The sequence below is a fragment of the Helianthus annuus genome, chromosome 15, assembly GCF_002127325.2.
Source record: "Helianthus annuus cultivar XRQ/B chromosome 15, HanXRQr2.0-SUNRISE, whole genome shotgun sequence".
Classification (NCBI taxonomy): Eukaryota; Viridiplantae; Streptophyta; class Magnoliopsida; order Asterales; family Asteraceae; genus Helianthus; species Helianthus annuus.
The window spans coordinates 56,797,779-56,816,766 of NC_035447.2; the positions used below are offsets into that span (position 1 = coordinate 56,797,779).

General features: G+C 34.7%; 2 protein-coding genes and 1 long non-coding RNA gene across 4 annotated transcripts; 1 reads left to right on the plus strand and 2 right to left on the minus strand.

Moving 5' to 3' along the window:
• Positions 1-424: 424 nt before the first annotated feature.
• LOC110911676 lies at positions 425-8,922 on the plus strand. 2 transcript variants are annotated; one of them, XR_004882130.1, is made up of 3 exons: positions 425-623; positions 7,775-7,908; positions 8,538-8,922. It is a non-coding gene; the product is annotated as an uncharacterized LOC110911676 (long non-coding RNA). The 2 variants fall into 2 exon arrangements; XR_004882129.1 differs by having other exon boundaries at positions 7,775-8,922.
• A 1,431-nt stretch (positions 8,923-10,353) lies between these two features.
• Positions 10,354-12,717, minus strand: LOC110911673 (60S ribosomal protein L18a-2). The gene is made up of 4 exons (XM_022156295.2): positions 12,145-12,717; positions 11,925-12,040; positions 11,782-11,845; positions 10,354-10,890 (listed from the first exon to the last, which is right to left on the minus strand). Exons 1-4 carry the CDS (start codon positions 12,154-12,156, stop codon positions 10,549-10,551), a joined length of 534 nt encoding a protein of 177 aa, XP_022011987.1. The 5' UTR covers positions 12,157-12,717; the 3' UTR covers positions 10,354-10,548.
• Positions 12,718-14,502: 1,785 nt separating this feature from the next.
• On the minus strand, positions 14,503-18,645 carry LOC110911675 (60S ribosomal protein L18a-like protein). Its single transcript, XM_022156296.2, has 4 exons — positions 18,318-18,645; positions 15,470-15,551; positions 15,263-15,377; positions 14,503-14,712 (listed from the first exon to the last, which is right to left on the minus strand). Exons 1-4 carry the CDS (start codon positions 18,523-18,525, stop codon positions 14,653-14,655), a joined length of 465 nt encoding a protein of 154 aa, XP_022011988.1. The 5' UTR covers positions 18,526-18,645; the 3' UTR covers positions 14,503-14,652.
• Between the last annotated feature and the right edge of the window lie 343 nt (positions 18,646-18,988).

The following is an 18,988-nucleotide window of genomic DNA, read 5'->3' on the forward strand; positions in this document are numbered from 1 at the left end:
TTTAGAATTTACTAACATAAAAAAGAAACTTTAGCTTCTTAGAGCATTCACATTCTATCCATCAAAATATGTGAGGGGGAGTTTTTATATTATAAAGGGTATAAAAAGTGGTTGTGAGTGGAGGAGAGAGAAAATATTACTGTTCATCTGTATATTTGAGGGGACACTGTTCACCCAGTATAAATTTTTTAATATATATTGAAAGTGGTTGTGAGTGAAGGAGAGAGAAAAATGTAATGATAATATTATTTAATTGAAAAGGAGAGAGAAAAAGTATTTGTTTTTAGTGGAAATATATTGATATAGGAGTTGTTTTTTAGTGGAATGTATGTATAATTTGATGGATTGGATGTGAATGCTCTTAGGGTCACATAATTTTTAGACAAAATAAAATAAATCAAATCCGGAAACGTCCCAACGGTCTTGCGCGCACGACTGTTTAGAAAAGAAACCGTTGTGGTTTGGTATTTCAAGAGTCGCGTTGCAGGGTTTGGGAGAATTGCAAATTTAGGGTTTTCAATCAACGGGTTTCAGGGTGTCTCAATCAGACCACATTATAGATCGCCGGTTTCAGATCAATCAACTGGATGTAGCCGATAATCACAGTATATTTGAATCAACAGGTACGTACACAACCATTCTTTTGTAAAACAAGATCTGCGTTGCACGCTTTTGGGAGAATTGCGAGTTTAAGGTTTTTCAATCAACGATCTTGACGATCATCTGACGTGTTCTTGCAACTAATTAATCGGCAAGTTTTCGAAATTCTTAATTTGCTGCGTTGATTAGCGATTAAATATGCAGATATAAACAAAGTTAGACACAATTAAGAGCTGTTTCATTTGTTTTTTTTTTAATCTTTTTTCGCTGTTTATAATTTAGACTTCTGAACTTATTTAATTTTGTAGTTTTTCGCTGCTATAACCTGTTGTACTTTTCTTGTTTTTTATATGGTGTTTTACATGACTGAACTCACATGTGAGAAATTCTTAATTTATCTGTTACTGTAAGTTGGATTGCTTTCCCAATGGAAGTTATTTTCATCAATTTTTTCTAGGTATTGGGTTTTTTAAGATGTAATTAACTTGTGTTTTTGTTCTTTAATATCTTTGATTTGATTTTACGTTTTTCGGCTAGTCGTGTTGTTCAACACTCTCATATTATTGAAATTGTTTCACTGCTCAGTTATTCTAATGTTTTCACTCTTCTCATGATGTTTTTTCTATACTTACTTTTGTACCTGTTCTAGTTTTTTTGCAATAATGATGCTTCTTAGTAGCTATGGTTTGACTGTTTTTTATGGTATTTTACAAGATTGAACTTACATTCGACAAATAGTAATGCCATTACCAGAGCACCTAACAATCCATTTAACTCGTCTTTGTACTTTGAGGCTTGTACTTTGCGGTTGATTGGGTGACGAAGGTTGCTAGTGTAGCGTGAATTGCTTTCTTGATATAGTTCTTTCTGTTAATATTCTGTTTTTGATGATTTTATCTATGTGGTTTTCATGTTTTTTTAATTATTTCTTTGTAATCCGATTTTTTATATAGTTTAATAGCTTGGCGGTTTGACACTTTTTTTTTACATGACTGAGCTTACATTCGAGAAATAGGAATGCCGTTACCAGAGCACCTACAAGCTCATTTTAACTTGTCTTTGTACTTTGAGGCTTGTACATTGCGGTTGATTGGGCGACAAAGGGTGCTATTGTAGCGTGAATTGCTTTCTTGATGAAGTTTATTCTGTTAATATTCTATTTTTCATGATTTTATCTATGTGATTTTCTTATAGTTTAATGTCTTGGTTATGATTTTTTTATATAGTTTAATAGCTTGGTGACTTGACAATTTTTTTATAGTATTTTACATGACTGAACTTGCATTTGAGAACTAGGAATTATGTTACTAGAGCACCTAAAACCCATTTCAACTTGTCTTTGTACTTTGAGGCTTGTACTTTGCGGTTGATTGGGCGATGAAGGTTGCTATTGTAGCGTGAATTCCTTCCTTGATATAGTTCTTTCTGTTAATAATCTTTTTTCAATGATTTTATCTATGTGATTTTCATATTTTATATTTCTTTGTAATGAGTTTTTTACTATAGTTTAATAGCTTTGTCACATTCGAGAGATAGGAATGCCGTTACTAGAGCACCTAAAAACTCATTTCAACTTGTCTTTGTACTTGGCGGTTGATTGGGTAATGAAGGTTGTCCCTGTAGCCTGGATTGCTTTCCGCATGAAGTTTTTTTTCGTTTCTAATGATTTTGACTACTTTATTTAATAATTTTTATTTCTCGGTAATGATATTTTTATATAGTTTAATAGGTTTGTGGTTTGACACTTTTATATGGTATTTTACAAGACCAAACTTGCATTTGAGAACTAGGAATGCTATTACTAGAGCACCTAAAAACCCATTTAACTCTTCATACTTTGAGGCTTGAACTTTGCGGTTGATTGGGTGTAGAAGGTTGCTAGTGTAGCGTGACTTGCTTTTTTGATGATTTTATACATGTGTTTTCATGTTTTTTTTTTTTAATTTCTTTGTAATCAGATTTTTTATATATTGTTTAATAGCTTTGCAGTTGGACAGTTTGTTTTTATTTATGATATTTTACATGACTGAACTTACATTCGAGAGCGAGTAGTCCTGTTACTAGAGCACCTAAAAACTCATTTCAACTTGTCTTTGTACTTTGAGGCTTGTGCTTTGCGGTTGATTGGGTGACAAAGGTTGCAATTGTAGCATGAATTGCTTTCTTGATGAAGTTTATTCTATTAAATAATATTTTATTTTTGATGATTTTATCTATGCGATTTTTCAATTTTTATTTCTTTGTTTAGAGTTTATTTTTATATAGTTTAATAGCTTTGTGCTTTGACGGTTTTTATGGTATTTTACGTGTCTGAACTTACATTCAAGAAATAAGAATGCCGTTACTAGAGCACCTAAAAACCGATTACAACTTGCCTTTGTACTTTGAGGCTTGTGCATTGCGGTTGATTGGGCGATGGCGGTTGCTACTATAGCGTGAATTCATTTCTTGATAAAGTTCTTTATGTTAATATTAGTGTTTTTGATGATTTTATCTATGTGATTTTCATATTTTATATTTCTTTGTAATGGGATTTTATTATATAGTTGGGTGATGAAGGTTGTTGCGGTAGTGTGAATTGCTTTCTGAAGGAAGTTTCTTTTTGTTGATACTCCGTTTATAATGATTTTGACTACTTTATTTTCAAATATTTTATTTCTCGGTAATGCTATTTTTTATACAGTTTAGTAGCTTTGTGGTTTGACAGTTTTGTACTTTATATGGTATTTTACAAGGCTGAGCTTACATTCGAGAAATAGGAATGCCGTTACCAGAGCACCTACAAGCTCATTTTAACCTGTCTTTGTACTTTGAGGCTTGTACATTGCGGTTGATTGGGCGATGAAGGGTGCTATTGTAGCGTGAATTGCTTTCTTGATGAAGTTTATTCTGTTAATATTCTATTTTTGATGATTTTATCTATGTGATTTTCTTATAGTTTAATGTCTTGGTTATGATTTTTTTATATAGTTTAATAGCTTGGTGACTTGACAATTTTTTTATAGTATTTTACATGACTGAACTTGCATTTGAGAACTAGGAATTATGTTACTAGAGCACCTAAAACCCATTTCAACTCGTCTTTGTACTTTGAGGCTTGTACTTTGCGGTTGATTTGGCGCTGAAGGTTGCTATTGTAGCATGAATTGCTTTCTTGATGAAGTTTATTCTGTTAATATTGTATTTTTGATGATTTTATCTATGTGATTTTCATACTTTTATTTCTTTGTAAAAAGATTATTTTTATTGCTATTGTAGCAGTTTTTTTTAATGATATTTTACATGACTGAACTTGCATTCGAGAACGAGGAGTTCTGTTACTAGAGCACCTAAAAACCCGTTTCAGCTTGTCTCTGTACTTTGAGGCTTGTACTTTGCGGTTGATTGGGCGATGAAGGTTGCTATTGTAGCATGAATTCCTTTCTTGATGAAGTTTAATAGCTTTGTGGTTTGACACTTTTATATGGTATTTTACAAGACCAAACTTGCATCTGAGAACTAGGAATGCTATTACTAGAGCACCTAAAAACCCATTTAACTCTTCTTTGTACTTTGAGGCTTGTACTTTGCGGTTGATTGGGTGTCGAAGGTTGCTAGTGTAGCGTGACTTGCTTTTTTGATGATTTTATACATGTGTTTTTCATGGTTTTTTTTTTAATTTCTTTGTAATTAGTTTTTTTTATATATTGTTTAATAGCTTTGCAGTTGGACAGTTTTTTTTTTATTTATGATATTTTACATGACTGAACTTACATTCGAGAGCGAGTAGTTCTGTTACTAGAGCACCTAAAAACTCATTTCAACTTGTCTTTGTACTTTGAGGCTTGTGCTTTGCAGTTGATTGGGTGACAAAGGTTGCTATTGTAGCATGAGTTGCTTTCTTGATGAAGTTATACTATTAATATTCTGTTTTTGATGATTTTATCTATGTGATTTTTCAATTTTTATTTCTTTGTTAAGAGTTTATTTTTATATAGTTTAATAGCTTTGTGCTTTGACGGTTTTTTATGGTATTTTACGTGTCTGAACTTACATTCAAGAAATAAGAATGTCGTTACTAGAGTACCTAAAAACCAATTACAACTTGCCTTTGTATTTTGAGGCTTGTACATTGCGGTTGATTGGGCGATGGAGGTTGCTACTATAGCGTGAATTCATTTCTTGATAAAGTTCTTTATGTTAATATTAGTGTTTTTGATGATTTTATCTATGTGATTTTCATATTTTATATTTCTTTGTACTGGGATTTTATTATATTGTTTAATAGCTTTGTCACATTCGAGAAATAGGAATGTCGTTATCAGAGCACCTAAAAACTCATTTCAACTTGTCTTTGTACTTAGCAGTTGATTGGGTGATGAAGGCTTGCGGTAGTGTGGATTGCTTTCTGAAGGAAGTTTCTTTTCGTTGATACTCCGTTTATAGTGATTTTGATTACTTTATTTTCAAATATTAATGATATTTTTTATATAGTTTAGTAGTTTTGTGGTTTCATAGTTTTGCACTTTATATGGTATTTTACAAGGCTGAGCTTTCATTCGAGAAATAGGAATGCCGTTACCGGAGCACCTACAAGCTCATTTTAACTTGTCTTTGTACTTTGAGGCTTGTACATTGCGGTTGATTGGGCGACAAAGGTTGCTACTATAGCGTGAATTGCGTTCTTGATAAAGTTCATTCTATTAATATTTTATGTTTTTGATGATTTTATCCATGGGATTTTCATATTTTTTTCTCTTTGTAATGATAATTTTTTTCTATATAGTTTTGTGGTTTGACAGTTTTATATGGTATTTTACATGGCTGAGCTCACATTCAAGAAATAGTATTGCCGTTACCGGAGCACTTAAAAACCCGTTTCAACTTGTTTTTGTACTTTGAGGCTTGTACATTGCGGTTGATTGGGCGACGAAGGTTGTTATCGTAGCGTGAATTGCTTTCTTGATTAAAGTTCTTCTGTGGATATGATATTTTAAAAAATGATTTTGACTACGCGTTACCAGAGCACCTAAAAACCCATTTCAACTTGTTTTTGTACTTTGAGGCTTGTACATTGCGGTTGATTGGGCGACGAAGGTTGTTATCGTAGCGTGAATTGCTTTCTTGATTAAAGTTCTTCTGTGGATATGATATTTTAAAAAATGATTTTGACTACGCGTTACCAGAGCACCTAAAAACCCATTTCAACTTGTTTTTGTACTTTGAGGCTTGTACATTGCGGTTGATTGGGCGACTAAGGTTTTTATGGTAGCGTGAATTGCTTTCTTGATTAAACTTGATCGGTTGATATTATATTTTAAAAAAATGATTTTGACTTTGTTTTTTTTTTTTTTATAACAAAGTCAAAAAACTACTATGAACCGGGGGTCTTACTGGAAGCAACCCCTCTATTCCTACGGGGTAGAGGTAAGGCTGTCTACATCTTATCCTCCTCAGACCCTACCTTAGCTTTGTTATTGATGGGATTTACTGAGTATGATGATTATTTTTTTTATAATTTTTATTTTTGGTAATAAGATTTTTGTATATAGTTTGAGTATGGTTTTTCCTCTTTTTAGTATTTCGATTTTCGTTTGTATAGGTTACCTAGTTTTTTGTGCTCGAATTCCCTACTTACTTTGATTTTGACCATTTACTTTACGAGGTTACTTATGCTTTTAACCTTTTCTGCTGTTTTTCTTGTTTTTGAATTTGAATTCTAAACTTCTTTGATTTTGTTGTTTGTGGAGGTATAAAACTATTGTATTTTTATTGCCGTTTTAACTTAAATTTTCTTTTCTGTGGGATATGAATAGCAAAATTGATGGAACGCTTCTTACTCAAATTGAGAGGTAAAATGTCCAGAAGTGTCATCACGGTTTTGATCAGATTTTACATTTTCTTGGTAGAGTCGCAATATTTTGCTATAATACTAAATGTCATTAAACTTACGATCGTATTCTACATTTCTTGGTCTGGAGGGACCAAAGACCTTAGGTCCTAGAAAATACACATAAGGCATATATATAATCATGTCGTCCTTGAAAATGCAGCGGTTCGTTCGGGCCAGTGTTGTAAGCACATTGGCTAAGATTGGTGTGATGGTTGATTTGTTAAGGGGAACTTAGCTTGCATTTTTTTTTATATCAACATTACGTGGATTATCTATTTTTGGCTACTAACATGGTCCTCGTGGACACGAATCTATATATTTTACTTCAGCCCTAATATTTGTTGTTTTGAGGTGTTGCTTGTATGATGATAAGGTCAGTTGCATTTGTAACAATAGTTTTTGTTGTTTGTATATCATAAACATGTTTTTTTTTCAAGCTAGTTTTGGATATCATACACTGTAATTACTGGTTGTTTTATTTCAAAGAAATATCTTTTCATACCTTTTGGATAGAGATGGCCAAATGGATTGGTCGGGTGGGTTGAGTAATTGGTTGAAGTAGTCAAATTTTTTTATTCGGGTCACAACGGATTGGGCTAGACTACAATCACTCATTTTATCCATTTCTTCGAAATTTAAAAAGATTATTGTGCAAATATGACTTAACAAAAACTTGATTACTACAAAAATAATCCCGATCTTTTCTTAAGTAAAACATTTTAAGATGTTTTTATGAATTTGAGTACCCTGTGTATGGCTTCCAGTTTGTCCGACCCATTTGGAGGAGAGATGGTTCAGTCGTTGAAACTGATAAAGATGTAAAAGATTCTCTTTGGATCACTAGACTTGATTGAAGAACTATGTAAGTGGCTGCTCCTAGTGGAAAAATAGCTCAAATGAAAAGTGTAAAATGGGATGAACGGGTTGAAAAATGCCCAATGTGTTTTATAATGTAACTAACTATAAACCCTCCTAAGTCATTCTATTCAAGTAAGTAATTTCTTTTTGAAAGAATGCAATATTAAGCATATTTAGACAATAATTATATATACAAAAAGGTGTTTCAGGTCAACCCAATCCGACCTGTTTTGGCTCGATATCCGGGCAGCCCGTTTTGCCAATTATACGTGTTTTTCTTCCATCATGGCTTTTTACATGTTCTTGTATGAAGCACATCTTTGATAAGCATTTTGTAAAATACAATACTGAATATGTAAGCTTATCTTTGAGAAAGCTGTTTTTCTAGTAAATTTCATATTGAAATTAATTAAAGTCTCACCTTAATCATGGATGCCTGTTTAGGTTATGGTTGTTGTAGATGCTTCTGTAGCGGAAGAATTTGCTGAGGTGGCAACCAAGCCATTGAAAGCCTTACCATAGGTTACACATGGTCAAACGTTTATGGCATCAGAGAAACCAGAAGGGTCCCAATTCAGGTGTTGGCAGATTTTTTTTAACATGTTGGTTTATTTTACGTGAAAGAGGTAATAACTTCTCATCTCATATTTTTTTACAAGTATAGTTTGACCCATTTACTTTTGGATCCATCGATTCTGGTTACATTTTTCAAACAGGTCCAAAGGGTATTTTTATTAGTATGTGAATTATGTAAAACGTTTTTACAGAGGTTAGGGTATTATTGAGAAAATATATGTGTTTTAATCATACTGACTCTTATTTATATAACAATAGAGGTCCTGGACAATAGATTATAGAGGTCCTGGACAAAGTATTTCGTGTCAACCCATCCTGATCTGTAATGGGTCAAAATGGACCAAAAAGGGTTGGGCCAACTTACACTCTTTTTTTTATAATTTCTTCGTTTTATAAAGTTATAAACATGCAAAGTATGACTCAATAGGTCTTTAAAAATTATAGTTCAGTTTGTAACTTTGTATGGGTTTTAATCTGTTCGACCCTTTTGATCCATTTTCTTTTTAGTTAAACCATTTGACCTGTTAAATGTAAGACACTGAAACTGATATATGTGTAAGTTGATGGTCATTTATTAATGACAGTCTGCCACAGTTCTGCATTTTTATTATTTGTTTATTTGCCAATATAGGAACCTACTGTACCCAATGAAGTCAAGTCTAAGACCACCCGTAATCGTTTAGATTTGGGCGTTTTTAAGCCCAAGCACGCCCCCAAACGACGTTATCACCACTACGCCCCTTTGATGACTAGGATTACACGTGGCGCAAAACGCCCTAGGGTGGGGCATTATTCACCCCCCAACGACTACGCATGGTCTAAGCCACTTGCAGAGGAAAAAATCTGTTGGTAAACAGCCTAATCTGGCCTGTTTTGGCCCGCTACCCGAGCCTCCGATTTTGACACCTATACCTGTTTTTCTTTCACCTTGGCTTACTATTGATCATGTTCTTGTATGTCCGTTTACATCTGTAACTGTACTCGACCCCTGTGAAGATAAACAATGTTTTTGTGTTCATCCTATCTCTCTCTCTGTATCCATCTCCATGTGGTCAGTGTTACTGTATGTAAAGTCAAATGCTTTGGAACCCTTATTGATCATGACTATAAAATTACGTTATAATACAAAATCAATAACTATCCATGACATTAATATCACCTAATTTTACAACTTGGCACTTTGTTTCCAAGTTTTCCTATACTAATTTCTATAGACCCATCATATTTCCTAAATCACCATTTTTAAAGAATGGTTATTAAGCTACTACTACTACTAGCTCTAGTGCAAAACCTTTATTTCTTTATGTGTTGTATAATATTTTTAAGGATTTCATTGATGTATTTGGAAATTTTTAGTTCCACAACATACTCTTTGACAAGTCTTATCTTCGTATTTTTGTGTCCAATCTCCACAACATACTCTTTGACAAGTCTTATCTCTATTTGTTTCCAACTCTATGTACTCTGTTTGCATGAAAAGTAAAATGTTTTGATTTGAAAACAAAATAGTAAAGATAACATGCACAACAAACAATTAATTAGACCATCCGTAGTGGGGCGTGTTTTTTAAAAAAAAATTCAAAAAAAAACGCCCCAAAACGCCGTCCCCCCACTACACCAGGCGTTTTTGGGCGTTATAAATGACAATTTTGCATTCTGGCGTTTTAAATAAAACGCTCAAGTGAGGAAAAGGAATTTTGCATGTGGCCAATCAAAGGGGTCCAAGTGTAAAGGGACTTTGACTTACCAATAGAAAGGGACCAATATGGCTGACACATTATGACAAAACACATGCCACTTTACTTTTCAACCTACATCCCTTTTCCTTTTTTTTCATTAAAAATAATATGGGCGTTATTGGCATAATGCCCCACTACGCCACTTTTGCTATAATGCCCCAAAGCTGACTAGGACGCCACGTGTCGGATAATACCCCATGGTGGGGGCATTATAACCCACTACCACTACACATGGTTTTATAAGGATTTCATTGATTATTGATGTTATAAACAGCATACGACATACTCTTTGACAAGTGCTGTCTCTATAACCGCTTCCCATCGAACTGATCAAAAGTCAAAACCCAAAAAACACCAAGAACCTAAATATTTGATCCCTCTTTTCAAAATCCGGTTTCATACGAACCTTTTATGCCCTTGAAAATAAACCTTACTTTAATTCAAACTCTATTCATACCACGCTCAACTGTTTTACTTTAAGTCGTTTAAAAACCCGCTCTTTGGCTTGCTCTTGCTCGATCAAACAGCTGGTCGGCACAACTAATCCAACACATTGTCATTGTTATTCTGATTTAATCTGTCAGCTCGTCATCCACACAATACTGTTCAATGAGTCACGTTAACTTTAAAGTTCTTTTGTCATGTTTTTTGAATATAATTAACTTTGTTTTACACATAAACAAAAACAGAAAATATAATATCAAGACAAGCAACAACAATGGTATCCCTGAATAATAATAGCATTCTCTAATCATCAACGCAACATCAAAATCTCAAATATCCAAGACTTCTAAAACCAGCAAAATGATTAACGAAGAACAAAGAAGTTTGAAAACAAAAAACAAAATTTCCAGTAATTCCAAACATTGTAACAGACAGCAACAAACACCAAAACAGACCCACTTAAACAAACAAGTTGGGCCTTGAAGCCTTGTAGGTGGTCTTGAGCTTTCTGGTTGGTGGTCTAACCTTCTTGAAGACCAACGGGAACTTGATCTTCGAATTATGGAACTGCTTGGTGGACTCCCTCTTGCAGAGCTTGGCGGGGATGGTGGCAGTCTTGATGACCTGGATGCAGTGGTGGCGGACTCTGTGACGAGAAGCCATCTCGGTGTACATTTGCTCAACAGCACCGTTTAAGGTGGTGTCTCTGTACTCCTTGTACATGTTGTGGTACCCGGTCCTCGACTGGTACCTCAACCAAATGCCGTAGTTCTTGATGGTTGTTGGGTTCTTCTCAAAAATCTGGAGAAATATATATATAATCGAGCAAAATTAGTAAAACAAAAAAGAAAACCATAAACTTAATAAAAATCTAATAATTGATGGCAATAGATCAGAAATAAAAAAAAAGTTTGAACCTTTTTGGTTACTTGATTCGGTGATAATTCTAGTAATCATTCAACTTAATACACATAAAAGACATCTTTTGAGATATGAGTGTAAAAGCTTCACTATGAATTAAAAGAAAACAGTGGAGTAATATTAGGTACCCTTCGATCATGAGTATTGCGGATTACTTGACTCCAAAATAGTCGGATAACCAAAAATCAAAACATGGTTATCCAAAAAATCATATGATTGGTATCACAACCGAAATCCAGATAATTATTAATATCAATCCGGACACAAGAATCCATATAAATCATTAAGAGTATATACAAATTCCAGCAACAGATAAATAAATCAAGATTCATGGAAGCAATGACATGTGCACAGCCATGTTAAAGGCTTTATAGATGATGAAAACACAATAAACTAAAAACAAAATTTATAAGGAGAAAAACATGAAAAAAGTTTAAAAAAAATAAATGTAACCAAGCTTCTTTCAAATTGTTAAAAATATAAATTCTATCTCTAGTACCAAATTGATAGCTACTACAACAGCATGCAGACTAGAAAATAGTCAAACCTGTATTATACTGAATTCCTAGCACCAAACAAAGACCATAAACCCTAACCATGATGTTATGTGTAGCAATTTCGGATTCCAATTCATTGTAGTTATAAAAACAAAAACATGTTGATGATCACATATAACAAATAAATAGATCAAAATACAAACTAATTAAACATATAAAAAGTAACAAAGTTAAAACATCAATGCCAAATCAAATAATAAGATATAAAATTCACCTCATTAATAGCAAGCATCTGACCATTACTCTTCTTCACCTTCTTCAACTTTCTCAAATAATACCTAATTTCCACAACCAATTAACATCCACGTGTCCTTAGAATATATATAAAATATAAAATAAATAAATAAAAAAACTGACCAGAACTTGCTCTTAGCACGAACTTCATTGGTAGCCCAAAGCTTCATCCGGTAGATCTTCGGATTCTCATCAGACTCCGTCGGTAAACCTCTGCCGACGACCTGAAACTGATGAAACTGCAACAACAAAACACAATTATTCACTATTTTAACAGAAACAAAATATCTTCAAATGTTCGATCGATTAGCTATATGTAAATTGATTGTTATCACATACGAACCTTGTAGCTCATTGTTGAGGTCTTCGACGGTGAGTGCTGCGTGCGGTGTGGTTGGGGCGGTAACGATGGAAATTAGGGCATCGATTGGTATATAAGTGGCTTGAGAAGAAGAACCCTACTTCTTGGGCTGGATTGGGCCTTATAGATAGCCCAAATGTAACAACAAAATCTTTCATGTCTTTTGCCTTACTAACCTACCATGTTTTTGGAACTATTTAAGGGGGTGTTTGTTTTAGCTGATACTAGGCTCTTAATGGTTTAGATTGTTTCGTGAGCAAATGTTTAAATGTTTTAGAAATTTATCTCTGAATGATTAAACATTATATCGGATCTGAATTGTTAAGACTTTTTATTTGAATCGGTGATTATATCATTTTATTTAAAAATTATTATTATTAACATTCATAAAAGGAATTGATACATGATTGGTTTATATAGTTAGAAAATATGTGGATGACTTCAATTGATAATAAATTTGATTATTGCAGAGTAGAAGATTCTCTTATATATGTGGTACATATCGAGTTTAACAAATTGACACGTTTTATACAAAAAAAAAAAAAAAAAAAAAAAAAGGTTATGCCTATCTAACTTAAGACCGTCTTCAAGGCGGGAGTTTATACCCCGCCCATTCCGATGTGGTAGAAGATGTGGAGGAAAGAGAACAGAGGCAGGAGATATGGCGGAGAGAGGTTGTTGGGGCTGCCCTTGCACAAGGGCGCGTCCGTAAGATTGTTGTGAGAGGGTGATGAGAGAGAAGAGGAGGGAGAGGTTGGCTGGGTAGGGGACGTGGCAGCGGGCAGGGGGAAGAAGGGCGGGTGATGGATGGAGTTAGTCTAAGAGTAGGGATGAGCATTTGGTACTGGTGCCGAACCGGTACCAACCGGGTATATTCGGTACCGGTACCGGTTCCCATTTTTCCCGTTTTTCGGTACCGGTACCGTTTTCGGTACCGATACCAGTATTTACGGATAAAACACCGGTACCAGTTTTCCCCGTTTTTCGGTACCGAACAGGTACCGGCTCATCCCTGCTTAAGAGAGTACAAAATAGATCCATTTCAAGCTTTATATATACAATTTGAGTTATGGTGGGGGAATAGGTGGAAAGTAAGGTTCGAGCTAACCTTTTCAATCAAGGAAACAAACATTGCGAAGATTTTTGAAGATTATGTAGTTTTATTTAGATTTATTATTGTTTGACCCGGCTCGAATCGAATATCTGACCTGAACATACAACCCGAAACATAGCGATAAGAAAAAAAATTTGGTCCCATCACCTTCCGCCCCCCACCCCCATTCGAAACTTTTGTTTAAGCTCCGCCACTACACTGTTTTGTTTGTATTTAGGTCTAGCACCTTGCTAGTTGCCCTTTGTTGAATGAAATAGATATACAACTTGTACAAGATAGATACATTTCAAGCTTTATATATGAAAACTTAGAGTTAGATTCATTTAAAGCCTTGCACATAGAACTTGAGTTTGATTAATAAGTATTTTCAAGTGTAACTTTGACTCAACTTATTCATTATTTATAAACAAATTTATAATATCCTTTATTTGTTTTTTTTTTTTCTCATAATTATACATCTAAAAATATTTATTTAACTATATTTTATTTATTTAATATAACTGCTAATATATTTATACGGGTAACAGTCACATTAAAACTCATGATACTGATCAAACTTTAGAGTAAATGGATTGCAATTTAAACCTGAACTCGTCTCAGTTTAACTTTTAGCTAGTTGCACATGAATCACTTACGAACGTGTCAGCTTGTTTACATCTCAATACAGTATTTCAAAACAATCATTTGTTTTCTTTTTCAATCAAACAATACCAGTAAACGTGACACATGATTTCAGTTACTGTCATGTTGCAACGAAAGGCATAATATAAGATACTTCTAAATGAGATACTTATGATGAATCGCGTTAACTAGTGTGATAAAATACCACAAACGACGACGTTAATTTTTCTTTTTTTATGAATGAACCTCTTGTCATAGATAAGCGTCAACCAGACCATTAGACCGTGACCGTCAAAACAAACCATAAAATGAACCACTTAAATTTCAAACTAGCTGAACGAGCAGGACTTGCTTTGGTTTGAAAGGGTTCAATCGATTTCACCGGTTATAAACACCCTCTATAGGGAGAAGGCAGTATGTTCATCCATGGAGGTTATATTGAAATGCAAGAGGCTATTCCTGATTAAATATAACACTAAACCCCCCTGAGTGTCACATATGTGTTTGATGGTGATTCAATACAACCCAACCCAACCCAACTTAACCCGTATTAAGAAGGTATGGCTTCGATCAGACAACTTTAATGGAACTGTTTTTGAGCAACGAAATCCCGAACTTATGTGTAAAATTAATAGCCAAATTACAATACACAAAGAACCATAATTACCTTCAAAGTAGTTTTGCAACAACCAATCCATGTTTTTTACTCATAATTTCTTGATGACTATACAAATATGCAAACTCTAATAGTAAACTTACCACCCATATTTGACCCTCTGCACACCAAGACCAACAGCAATCAAAGCCAAAGTTGCCTGCATGCAACCAAATTGACCACCATTCATAAGTATTGGGACAAATTGACACATATAGTGGTAGGAGGCGATACACTTGCTTCATACATACACATATGTATAGGGAGAGGATCATGAGAAAACTCTTCTTCGTCGAGAAAACTCTTATCAAACGATTGATATTTGTGTTAAATTTTTTCCGAAGTTCAGTTTTTAGGGTTTATGGTTTGATTTTTACAGGTTAGGGTTTAGCCTTAGCAGTTAGTTTTAGCTTTTAGGCATTAGCTTTTAGGGTTTAGAGTTTATTTCTTAGGGATTAGGGTTTAGTAATGGTTAGATAGAGTTTTCTCACAATGAGTAGTTTTCTCATGATCCTTCCCCTGTATGTATATGCATGTATGTATGGATATATGTATTATGTATATACTATACACGTGCAAAAGTGCATGTAAAGAAGCTATGTCATTTAGAAGGCTCAGATGTTGTTTTGTGTCCTTTGCAGTTAAATCACAAAATAGATGCATTATTAATTTAATCTTCTTTTGCAAAAAGGAAAAAGAAAAAAACTCACCGCTATGGTGCAGGCAACAAGTCCAGGCTTTTCTCTATAATCAACCCGCACAAAGAGTAGTATGAAAGCTCCCACATACCAGGGAATGGCCCCACAGAAGAACCCAACAAAAAATCTGCATGAGAGCCAACTCTTTCATTTCAGTATAAATTCAATGACATAGAGTCTAAATTATGTGTACAAAACTTCTTGTTGATTTACACTTACAAGAACCAGCCAATCCCACAACCACAGCAAGGAAGAGGGCCACGGTCAATCACCACAGGTGTCCCAGAAGCGATCACAACGCCTGAAAAAATATCAAGTAGTCAAATAATGATAAGCGTTAAGCAACACGTAAACAGAAAACTGATAATAATAATAATAATAATAATAATAATAATAATAATAATAATAATAATAATAATAAAATTAATAGTAGTCGATAACGAACGATGTGAGTTGATGCAAATGATGTTGAATATATTCAATTATGCTTGAATGCAATTGGTAGGTAAATGCATAGTTGTTAATAGCGAATAGCGACAAATAGCGACAAGGGACCTATATATTGCTACATAGCGAATAGCAACAAATAGCAACCGCTATTTTGTATATAGCGATACACTAGAAAAAGAATTTTGAAAATTTTTATATGTATATTATATCAAAATACCTTGGTATATATGCTATTTTACATGTATATTTAACAAAAACATATAAATCCAGCTATTTTATAGCTTATCTAATTGCTATTTACATCAAAAAATAAAAAAGAAAAAAACTAACTGTCGCTATTCACGCTATTGGTCGCTATGACACACATAGCGACACTTGGTCGCTTCGCTACATAGCGCGCTATAGCGGTCGCTATAGCCGCTATTGACAACAATGGGAAAATGTATAAAAATTAAAATGATACGGTAATCGTTGGGGGTAATTGCATTAAAAATTCAACATGGGTCTCCGACTTCTTGACATGCCAATAGGTCGGCTATTAGGTGGTAACAAAGCTTTAAAATAAAGGAAAGCATGATTTTGTTTGGAAACGATTTTAAGTACCATGACCATGCATATCTAGTTGCTTACTGTTTTAACTATTAGCGTGCTTCTTTACATAAACTGTTCATTCAGATACTTTCCGGGTTATTTGTGACACTAGTACAATACACCCTTGAACACACTATGCGTAAAGCTTACGCGTTGTTTTTTTATGTATATTCAGTACTTATTGATGGTGCTTTGAGTGGTAGACATTAAACAACATGAAAAGCTTCAATGTCGGTTAAAAGGCTGGGTAGTTGATACCGTTATAAGGCCAGGAGGTGTAACAAGGCAAACATAGCGCCCTTGGGGCGCCATCCTCCACACCGAGCAAATGAAATGGGGCGCCATGCCGCCATCCTTCTTCCGCCATGCTGCTAACGAGCAAAAAGGGGGTGCAGGTGGGGCCCACCTCTTTTCAACCAATAAAATCTTTTTTTTTTTTTATTTTGTTTAATAGAGGGGCTTTATACCACACCCTGCAAGTTAAAAGAAGGGGCTTTAAAGCCCCCCATATGACGTGGCGCCTAGTTGGATCTGACGTGGCATGATAAAGCCCCTACGGGATTTATACCACACCCCCCATCCTAAGAGGCATGTGATTATGCATCATTTAAAGATAGCAACTACAAGCAATGAAACTACAGGTTGATATGTTTTATTTAGTAAGAGTGTAAGACTATGTGTTGTCAAATGACTAAACCATTGCCACGTCACCACCACGTATGAATTTGAGTAATAACTAGATGCCCAATAACTAGGTGTAGTGGAATAACTAAATATAAAATAAAAGAAAAAGAATAAAATGAAAAACAAAAAGACATGATTGGCTAAAAGGAGTGGACGGTCCACCGTGGACCCCATATCTCAAGGAGCTTAGAGCCCGTTAGTGCAAGGCGGGCTTGCCATTAACGCCCTCCATTTACCACACAGCCTAACAAGCAAGAGAATTTAAAACTTATAATAGGATAGAATTAATTGTATATTGTTGGCAATTATCTTATGTTTTGGGATATTAATTGCAAAAATTTACAGTTTGTTATTTACAAGAAATAGGTTTGTTACAAATCTCTTCCTCCGTTTTGCTCAACGACTGAAAAGAAAAAAAGCAAACAAATTTGAGTCAAAACTCAAACCCCTAAACTTCTATGCAAAATCTTGATTCACCAATCACCGTCAATCAACTATGAAGAGACTTATTCTCCATAAGAAACTCAAAGAAACGCATGATTTTCCTTCATAGATACTAACACCACGGAAACGCATGGCATCGCTATCCCCTTCAAGGTTTCTACTTTCTACTCAACATCCTTATACAAAAACTTAAAATCATCAATTCATCATCAATTAAACATGCTGAAGAAACTAATCCTCCTAGAAAAAAGCAAAACTTTAGATTTTATATAATTAGAGCCTATGTTGTCAAAAGCCCTCCGGGTGCGCACCTACATCCTCAGGCAAGGCGAGGTGCAGAAAAAAATGCATTGCTGCCATCTAGGCGCTCCGGCGACCTTTGAGAGAGATTCCAGTCTTTCTATATCAGTCAAATTTCGGCAAGATCCCTAAAAATGGCCTGGAAACCAGCCTAAACTAGCCCTAAACAAGCCTAAAACATGTTAAATTGTTAAAAAAAGTAAAGCCCCAAAAAACATTATGTTTATCACTTTATCCTATAAACCTTGCTTATCTCGGGCCTTCTCTTTTTAAGCGCCTTGCAACTAGGCCCAAGGCTCACTCTTCGCGCCTTTGACAACTACGGTTAGAACTAAATAAAACTAACAAGACCACGAGAACAAACTTACAGCATTACATCTTAAATTTTAAAAATAAATTGGCCCTAATTGTACTACTAAACCTCAAACTTCATGCTTCAAAGAGTTAACCTAACCTAGGTTACGAAAACAAATCAAAACCTAACACCTCAACAGTCTCCATCCATAAACATAAACTAATCCTCAAATCATCACCTACATCATGATCATAATCTAGAATCTATTACAATATAAAATAAGATCAAACAAATTAGGTATACCTGGAGCGGTTTGGTAGCTATGTGAATAATCGATTCGAACGATATGCGGAGGTGGAACAGGTTGCGGAAGACCTACGGAAGGCTGGTAAGTGACAGGTGCAGGTGGTGGAGGATGATTTGCAACCCCTTGAAACGTACCGTAATAATACGACGGCGGAGGCTGCTCGCCGGGGTAAAGGACGCCTCTGCTCTTGCCTTCTTGAGTCATGGTTTGTGATCGGAGATCGGAATCGGAGCAAAGGTCGTCGGTTGGAGATCGGAACTGCCAGTCTGTTCCTGGTTGATTACGGGTTAAGGTAATGACTAAAGCACCGCGTATTGAATAAACAAAATTATATTATTATATGCATTTATTTTGTATATACTTATGCCAGAGGGTAGCCGCCAAATGGACAATCAAGTACAGTAATATGTTAGTTTTTTCCTAATTTAAAAGAAAATTACGAAAATGGTCATCGACTAAAAACACTTTAAAATTTGACGAGTCCTTGGAGCGGCACATCAAACACCCAATAAAACATGGACACATAATGTGGGCCGAGATGCATGGTGGTAGTTGCATGTGTTGTATCGAGATTTGCAGGTGTTCCATTTTTTCAGAGATGTGCACATTCCAAACAATCATTAATCTCTCTTTTCTCTTGCTACTCAAAATCCACAAAATACATCGT

Excerpts from the sequence above, each read along its gene's own strand:
- LOC110911675 (XM_022156296.2), bottom strand. The coding sequence starts at position 18,525 with ATGACTCAAGAAGGCAAGAGCAGAGGCGTCCTTTACCCCGGCGAGCAG. Across the intron at positions 15,552-18,317 it reads TAGCTACCAAACCGCTCCAG|GCGTTGTGATCGCTTCTGGG; the intron begins GTATACCTAATT and ends ATATTTTTTCAG. Across the intron at positions 15,378-15,469 it reads TGTGGGATTGGCTGGTTCTT|ATTTTTTGTTGGGTTCTTCT; the intron begins GTAAGTGTAAAT and ends GCTCTCATGCAG.
- LOC110911673 (XM_022156295.2), bottom strand. Across the intron at positions 11,846-11,924 it reads CGTGCTAAGAGCAAGTTCTG|GTATTATTTGAGAAAGTTGA; the intron begins GTCAGTTTTTTT and ends TGTGGAAATTAG. Across the intron at positions 10,891-11,781 it reads AGATGCTTGCTATTAATGAG|ATTTTTGAGAAGAACCCAAC; the intron begins GTGAATTTTATA and ends ATATTTCTCCAG.